The sequence below is a fragment of the Poecile atricapillus genome, chromosome 2, assembly GCF_030490865.1.
Source record: "Poecile atricapillus isolate bPoeAtr1 chromosome 2, bPoeAtr1.hap1, whole genome shotgun sequence".
NCBI classification, from domain to species: Eukaryota; Metazoa; Chordata; class Aves; order Passeriformes; family Paridae; genus Poecile; species Poecile atricapillus.
Window position 1 is genome coordinate 39362845 of NC_081250.1, and position 8902 is coordinate 39371746.

The 8902-nt window shown below is 40.4% G+C and overlaps 1 protein-coding gene across 4 annotated transcripts; it reads left to right on the forward strand.

Annotated features, from left to right (window-relative positions):
- Positions 1-1588: 1588 nt before the first annotated feature.
- Positions 1589-7821, forward strand: OXSM (3-oxoacyl-ACP synthase, mitochondrial). 4 transcript variants are annotated; one of them, XM_058833170.1, is made up of 3 exons: positions 1589-1758; positions 3815-4832; positions 7204-7821. In XM_058833170.1, exons 2-3 carry the CDS (start codon positions 3829-3831, stop codon positions 7604-7606), a joined length of 1407 nt encoding a protein of 468 aa, XP_058689153.1. In that variant the 5' UTR covers positions 1589-1758; positions 3815-3828; the 3' UTR covers positions 7607-7821. The 4 variants fall into 4 exon arrangements, with proteins under 4 accessions (XP_058689153.1, XP_058689151.1, XP_058689152.1 ...); XM_058833168.1 differs by having other exon boundaries at positions 1590-1758; positions 3827-4832; positions 7204-7820; XM_058833169.1 differs by lacking the exon at positions 1589-1758 and adding an exon at positions 1775-1984.
- Positions 7822-8902: the final 1081 nt, after the last annotated feature.

The window sequence follows — 8902 nt, forward strand, 5'->3', positions numbered from 1 at the left end:
CTCTTTGAGGTGTGATCTCATGAAACATGTGGAGCCCTAAAAAAGCAATTCTATCAACAAGCAATTTGTCTTTCTAACACGTGGACATAACTTAGAGCTAGATTAAATCTCCTTTCTGGTTGATTTGGTTTGAAAGTATACAATGATCAAAGAGCATAATTTCTTAAGAAAATGTTTACCTATTCCATATTTTACAACATCGAGAGCCCCTTGGCAGGCAGTAACGTCATTCAGGATATAAATCCCCTTTTGTACTGCCCTGGTTTGACAGTACTGAGGGTACCACACCTTCAGGCTCACCTGGGTTGCCTGAGCAGGGATATCACTGCAGCAACTCGTCCCCACCATCACATCTGCCCTTCACTACCCAAACTGCATCCCAGAGAAGCAAAAAAAAAAAACCCCTGGTCTCCTTCTAGTCGTCTGTTTTGGGCTGCTACAGAAAGATCTGTGGTGAAGAACCTTGGACACAAAGACCTGTGGAGATTTTATTAGGAATGGAGACTTTATTAGGAATGCAGATTTAAAGAGTCCTAAGCGAGTGAGGCCTTGAAAATTCAAGCCGTTTTCTGATTATGTAGGTGATACTACATGCTGCCTCTGCTGCCTGCTTCTGACAGGTCACTGTTCAGCTTCTGTGACTTTTTAAGATAGTGGTACATAGCCCTCAGAAAAGCTGAGATTTAACACAGGGTAGTTCACTTTTGCTGAGATTACATTTATTATTCCTACTAGCATAGTGAAAAAGTTACTATTTCAGCCCTCAAGATCATGGAACTAGTACCAAAGTAATAAAATTCTAATTTAAGATGATGCCATGTTCCTTGGCTGCTACTTCAGCTTTCATTTCCTTTCCATGTATTTCATGTAGGCATGTGAGTCTCAATGTTGGCTGCCTTAGGAAATATAAAAATTAACTGTGGTGCTATACATGTGTGCATATAAATACATAATGTATCTCAGTATGGCATTTGTAAACAATGCTTTGGAAGTGCTCATAGGCAAGCAGTGAGAAAAATTTAAACCCAAGTGCCAACTTCCAACAAATCGCTAACACATTAAATGCCCAAGGAATTTTATTTCTAAATTAAAAACAGTCTTCATTTTAAAAAAAGTGCACATATGTTTATTTTTTCTTTATTAAATATTGCATTTATCTCCTTCTTGGCTTTTTCCTCCTTTTTCCTGCAGTACATGCCTCATTACTATAGTTCGTATTTTTAAGTAGCTGTGTTTGCAGCTAATAAACATAATTATGTTGTGTGGGGGTAAAGTTATTTCAGTTTTCTTACTATTGTATACTAAAATTATATAAAGGTATCACCTAACAAGTAAACTCACAATGTAATTAATTCGTGTCTCTGCTGATGAGACTTTGACAAACATTTTATACTCTGCCATTCCAGTCTGTCCGGGATAAGGTCTAGCCTTACCACTCCACCAGAGTGTTCGTTTGAAGGCTTTTAGGTAGGTTTGTTTGGTTTGGGTTTTTTTTTAACTCCTCCTTTGCGTGATTGAAACACGTGGCTTGGGGAGGGAATTATTTCATCGCCTTTTCCTGGCGTCTGGGCTCTTCACACGATCACGCTGCCCGCCTGCGGGGCGTGGCCCGGCGGGAGGAAGCGCCGTGGGCCGCGCGTACCCGTACGCCTCCTTCTCTCCCCCCGCGCCTGCGGAGTGGTGCGGCCTCGCGCCGTCGGAACGGGAGAGGAGGCAGAGCGAACCATCGCGGGCCGGGGGGGAGCGCGGCCGGCGGAGGTACACTTGAGGGCTGGGGCGGAGGAAGCGGGGGTTTCAGCACGGAGCGGCGGGGGACGCTCCCCGCGGCGGGGCGGGCCGGGCTGGCAATGGCGGCGCTGGGCGGTCCCGTGGCGCCGGGGTTTGACTCCTGGTTTACACATTAGAGTTGGAACACCTGGAGGTGTTCGGTAGTGCGCTTGCTCCTGGGGGAAATAATCCTGCGCCTGGTTTTCCCGCACACCAGGTATCGGGCGTTGGTGGGTCGCACAGGACGGCTCGGCACCGGGTTATGGATTTCAGTAAAGGCTGCCTGGGGCTGCGGGACGAGCTGCCTTACAGCGCTCTGCAGACATATTATATGTGCATATTGAGATATATGTATTTACACTGAAAAAACGCCTTATACATTATGCATATATAATAATATGTATAAAATACATTATCTTACGCATTGTATATGGTGCACAACACATACAGTGTCTCTCTAAAACATATGTTATCCATTATACTCTATAAATATGCATACAATATGACTGCAGAGGGGTTTATATTATGTATAGACTATCTAATATTTTTTATATATTTATATCTGTAACTTGCATTATATAATACATAAAATGTTATATATTAGATATATATTTCTATACACATACACACACACACACACGCACACACACACACACACACACTGCCTCGTTTATAGAGTCCGGGCTAAGTGGCTTAAAAAACTGAAATGGGAAATTCAGGTCAGGATTTAAAACGGGCTCCTTTAATTTTTTTTTTTTTAATAATTAAATTTAATGATTGCATAAAATATGTATAAAATATAATATGTGATTTCTTCTTATTTTTATTCCCTATCCCAGGTGTTCTTGGCCAGGCTGGATGCTGGTCTCGGCTGCCTGATTTAGTGAAAGATGTCCTTGCCCAGAGCAGGGATTGTTGGGATGAGATGATCTTTAAGGTCCCTTCCAACCCAGGCTTTTCTATGCTTCCATAACATATTTTAGTAACGCTGTTGTGCAATTGTGCTGCCACAGGTCTGGGTATTTTAGCAGGAGTGCCCAGCAGCCCCTTATGGTCTTCATACAGCTCTCTCCATTTTACCAAAGACCTGGGGATGCTAAATTGCTCTTTGGACAAGGCAAATAGCAGGCAACCTGTTGAAACCTGTGTTGTAGGTGTTGGCAGAGCTGTACTGCCGCCTCTGCCCTGCTCCAGCATGTCAGATGTGTGTAGTCAGACTGGCTCTGGACCTGGCAGTGGCCAAGGCAAGGAAAAGGTACTGTGGCACAGTACAGCACCATCACTGCTTGGCACAGTCCTCTGGTCCTTCCTCAAGTGCTTATTCTCAGCAGAGGCCTTCTGCCACCAATTGCCATGCCTCTTGTTACGCGGGGTGTGGTGGTGTTACCTTCAATGGAAGTGGTGCTGTGCTCCACATCTTGCTCAAGCTACTTGAGATACTGTCCCCTGACAGTGTAATAACCTGTAGCTGATAAAGGGTAGATGGAGGCTGAACGAGAAAGGGTCTTGTCCTAGATGTGTATTACATCAGTAGCAGAACCAGGAGAAGTTTATTGACTCCTGTTTGAGCTTTCTAGACCGTTCTGCCTTAGATGAAGGTTGAGACAGCAATATCCTCAACTTGGTAATGGTGGGACATACACTTTACCAGTGAACACATACTTTTTCCCTTAGAAGAAAGAAACTTTTACTGCTCATTGTTTCTTCCTCCAGCCAGCTGGTGGTTAAAGCTCCAGGGACAATTTTGCAGCAGAACCAGAGAGTGCTTCACAGTCCACAGTGGTGCAAAGTTATATTTATCAGTAGCTTAAGCTAGAAGAGCCCACTAGAAGCATTCTCAAAGTGAACATGTTTCTTTGCCATTATCTGCTATAACTCATACTATTCCTTGTTACAGACACAGAAACTATATATCCCTTTCTTCAGGGTTGAAAATAGGCTGTCATGTAAACAGCAGGTTATTAATTTAATGTTCTTGGAATGTTTTCCACATTGGCTGCTTTATTATTGTGTTTGTCTTTCCCCACCCCCCTCTACCCTCCTCTAGGAATTCCTCAAGGAATGTGCTTGATTATTGCAACCATGTTCTCACAGTGCACACAGGATCTGTTAAAGATTGCTAATCTTCATCTCCGGAGTCTGAATTTAAATCGACATTTACAAAACCACAGAAGGGCTTTCAGCAAGTCATTGCCTGCATGTCGAAGGAAAGTAGTTGTTACAGGTATTGGCTTAGTGTCCCCTCTTGGTGTGGGGACTCAGTTTGTGTGGAAGCACCTTCTGGAAGGAGGCAGTGGGATTACATCACTAGATGGGGAAGAATATGCAGGCATCCCATGTAGAGTGGCTGCATGTGTGCCAAGGGGAAACAAGGAGGGCGAGTTCAGTGAAGAAAGCTTTGTGTCGAAGTCAGAGATCAAATCCATGAGTTCTGCCACCGTGATGGCCATCGGTGCAGCAGAGCTTGCAATGAAGGACTCTGGCTGGTCTCCCCAGTCTGAGCAGGACTGCTTAACTGCTGGTGTGGCAATTGGGATGGGAATGGTTCCACTGGAAGAAATTTCTGACACAGCTGCCTTATTTAAAACAAAGGGCTACAATAAAGTCAGCCCGTTTTTTGTCCCAAAGATTTTAGTCAATATGGCAGCAGGCCATATCAGCATTAAATACCAGCTAAAAGGGCCGAATCATGCTGTGTCGACCGCTTGTACCACAGGTGCACATGCCATTGGAGACTCCTTTAGATTCATTGCTGCTGGTGATGCTGATGTCATGCTGGCTGGAGGCACTGAGGCTTGCATCAGTCCTTTGTCTTTGGCTGGATTCGCAAGAGCACGGGCCCTCAGCACGAGTTTTAACTCAAGCCCTAAAACAGCGTGTCGACCCTTTGATTCACAGAGGGAGGGGTTTGTAATGGGAGAGGGTGCTGCTGTGCTGGTCTTGGAAGAGTATGGACATGCCGTACAAAGAGGTGCTAGGATCTATGCAGAAGTTTTGGGTTATGGACTGTCCGGTGATGCTTGCCACATAACAGCACCTAATCCCGAGGGAGATGGTGCATTCAGGTAAGAACACTATGTTGATTATGTTGGCTACTTCATATGTTAATTGTAGTGGGTACATTTGTTTCTGTCATTGTATATTTTTCATAGAGAAGGGATGTTCAGTCTTGAATTAATATTCCAAAAGCTTGAAAATCTGAAAAATGAAAGAGCTTCTGGCCAACTCTCTTTATTTAGTAGGAGGGTGAAGGCCAGTCCTCGGTAGAATCAACCTTTTTCCATAGAGGTATGAAAGCTTTCTCTGTGTGAAAACATTTTTCCTTTGCTGCATACAGCTGTTCATATAAATAGATTTCAATGGAAACCTCTTTTTAAGATGTTTGTGGTAAGATAGAATCTTTTCAGGTTCGTCTTCACTCTTTTTCCATTGAGAAGACCTCCCCCCCACCAAGAAATCTCAGATGATGAAAGCTGTAGAGCACTTAGAAGATCTCGTTTGTTAGAATATTTAGTACTTCATTTGGATGCAGCTAAGAGTGTTGGTGCAGAAATATACTTTAGTATTGTTAAGGCAGGTGGTAAAGCTTCATTAGTGTTTATCTCATCAAAACCAGTTCACAAGTAGATGATACTCAACTAATCATTATCATTGACCTAATTAAATTGTCAGCTAAATTACATGTGTAAGTTGGAGAGCTTCGTGCAGGCTGAGTACTATTGCTGGCATTGGAATCTTTAGTAAAGATTTAGTTTGCCTTATTCTGAGTGTATGTGAATATGTAGTACCAAAATTCAATATATCACTGCACAAATAGATCAAACTTCTGCATGGTATTGTAAAGCTGTGTTTGCATCTTTATAAGGTTAAGAGATTTTTCTAGAAGTGTAAATGTACCATGTTTCCATCTATGCTCTTTGATTCATATTTAATTGTTCTTCAGACTTAGGTGTGAGATGAGTAATCAGGAGTGTCTTATCTCATATTTTCAGACTTGTTTACCCTTGAGATTATATGGCAATACATAGTAATAGAATTTTTGTGTATTTTATGATTGCAGTAGCATATAAATTAAATTCACAGCAGGAAGAGTTGAAAGTTAATCTGGATATCTCCAAAATGTTGAGCATTTCCACCCCTGAGATAAGATAATACATTTTAATACTGTCTTCAAGCCAATATTTTGTTACTGCAGTGGTGTATGGATTAAATCTGGAATGTATGTGCTTATCTCACTTTTTTGGTAGGAATTTTGTTTACCACATCAAAAAAATTCAGAGGAATATATTTTTAGGTATCTTCTAATAACTACTTCTGTTGGAAGCTAAAACGTATGTTGGGATAAACCAGCAGGAAAGGAGAGGCCAAGCCAGTCTTAGAATTGTGACTATAAAGAGTGTCCTACACAAGTAATCTGATATCTCCTTAATTGAATAAATTCATTGCAGATAATGTATTTAACTAAATTATCTCATGGTTATCAGTAATCTCTTTTGCCCGAATATTGGCTCACTATCTAGTGACAGTGAGTGTCAGTGGCCTCCACTCTAAGCTAAGCTGATGCCTCTGAGGTAGAAGGCTGTAGTAGAGTCATTTACATTTGTCCAGAAGCCTGTGCTATCTGTTTTTGAACTTCCTTTTATTTCCTTATTTTTCATAAATTTCAAAAGAGTCAGTGGTCTTTTGCTCAGAGGTGCTTTATTGTTATGTGCAAGGAGAGATACCTGGTTCATTTCTTTCTTTGAAGGATATCTATGAGAAACTGCAGTATGGAACTGTGTTGATCTTTCCATGGTTTTCATAAAAAAAAACATGTTTTAAAGAGGCAGTCACAGTGCACAAGTCATCAAGAGTCAAATGAAACATACCATGCCAGGGGTAGAAGAGTGTGACCTGCAGTAAATTTCATTATAAAATGAAATGTGGGGATTTGTGCTATCTCCTTGACATTTTCTAGTCTCTGGAAAGCATGCAAAAAAAGCTCATGTAGAGGGTGACAGCAGATTTTTTCTCTCATTTCCCAGTATTTTTATTAGGGAGAGCACTTCTAAATTTTTTTTAATAATATCGTTAGTTACTTCTCTCTCAAGTGTTTTCAAATTTTACAGTGAAAAGCGTGTTTTATACATTAATGCAGTCTGTAGAGACTGGTTTTCATAACTTCTTTTATTCTTCTCTGTATTTTTCCTAGGTGTGGAATTTTTAACAGCAAGTCTGATTTTATAGTGGGGCTCACTTTTATTGTCTTATTCTGGGACCTAATGTAGATGCTAATGTGTGCTGTTAGATCAGTTAATCCCTTGTCATTTACATCTCTGCTAAAGCAGATTTTCACACTTGACAAACATTTTAAAACAACTTACACATTTTCTTTTGGTTTGTACATTTGACAAAAGTACACTGGGAAAATCATTCTGTTGGCTTTTTTTTCCTTAGGTGCATGTCTGCAGCAATAAAAGATTCTGGGATCAAACCTGAAGATGTAACATATGTCAATGCACATGCAACTTCTACACCTCTAGGAGATGCTGCTGAGAATCAAGCAATCAAGAGGCTTTTTAAAGATCACGCACGTAATATTGCAGTTTCCTCAACAAAAGGAGCAACAGGACATCTCTTGGGGGCTGCAGGAGCTATTGAAGCAGCTTTTACTGCACTGTCCTGTTACCATGGGATTTTGCCACCTACTCTAAACTTGCAGAAAACAGAGGCAGAGTTTGATCTCAATTATGTTCCATTGACAGCTCAGGAATGGAAAACTGACAAGCGGCGTATAGCACTCACAAATTCATTTGGTTTTGGTGGCACTAATGCAACTTTGTGCTTTGCAAGTGTCTAACTTAGGCTGTGAATGGTGTGAAAAAATGGCACCAATGATGGTACTGCTGTCCCTGGTGTGTTATGTAATCTTTTCCTCAGCTTTGAGAGTCACTCATTTGATACATAAGAACTTTATTCACCCTAACATGTACACCAGTAATTCTTTTAGAAAGAGGAAACTTCTTTTACTCATTTTAATAAAAACAAATAAAATAGCTATTCTTTGTGTGATGAAGAAGTTTTTGTTCTTTACTAGAGAAGGAGACATGGTTAAACTATGTTAGAAAATATTTTTCTATGCATGTGACAAAGAAATTGTTTGGAAAACCGGACTCCACACATGGTGAATTAACTGCATGGTAATACAATGTTTATGACTGAGCTCCCCTTTGCTACCCACTCCATATAGAATTCTGCCTTTTTCCTCATGGTGGGTTGTCTCAATCATAGATTTATGTACATTCTTCCATACAGGTGATATTCAGGGGACAATAATATAGACAGATGTTCATAAGTTTTCTGGCACTGGTTCATTTTCTTTTCATCTTTATTCATGTCCATTTGTTGTTTCCTTGTTAGCTGTGGTCTAACATTGAAGGATGCATACAGCATGGCCTGCACATCTTCCATGTAGCACAGGGATAAAATTAGTAGGTCATGACCTGTTTTGTTCTGAACTTTTGTACAAGCATAGTAAGGTAGATATTCAAGTATGGCACTGAAGATGTTAAAAATAGTTATATAGAAAGGAATAAGTATCTTGGAAAGTATCTGGTTTTTCTGACAAAATGGAAAAGTAAAACTAGCAAAATTTGTCAAACAAGGCCTCTCTTAGGAAAAAAAAAGTCTTCAAGAAATAAATCTGAGAGAACAGGAACGCTAAACTATACCTAAAACTAACATATTGATGAGGGTGTAGTTTAGCAAAGAAAAAGTAAAGGACTTTTGTATATTCCTTCTGGCACCAGCCAAGCATCTTAGCCAAACAGTGGCTTGATTGATAGTGCAGATATGAGTGAAGTTTGATATTCCCATTGGTGGGTTAGTTCATTAAAAGACTTTTCACTGGTGTTCATTTTGAAATTGTCAGTCTTAGCCTTTGACCTTTGTAAGTCAAAGGAGGCAAAGTAACTCATTAGATTTAAAATAAATAACATGAAAAGCAGTTGCACTTCTAAGTAAATTTCTTTCTGGAATGAGCTTACTAATAGGCTATTATGAGGCTGAGCTGTACCCTAAAATCTCATTATTTACACCAATGGTCTGAATGCTGATATTGAACAGCATAATTTTTGCATTTGCTGTCTTTAGTGAA

What these genes read in the sequence shown, in the direction of transcription:
- OXSM (XM_058833170.1), top strand. Translation starts at nt 3,829, where the DNA reads ATGTGCTTGATTATTGCAACCATGTTCTCACAGTGCACACAGGATCTG. An exon ending in GAGGGAGATGGTGCATTCAG is followed by an intron (nt 4,833 to 7,203) that starts GTAAGAACACTA and finishes TTTTTTCCTTAG; the next exon opens with GTGCATGTCTGCAGCAATAA.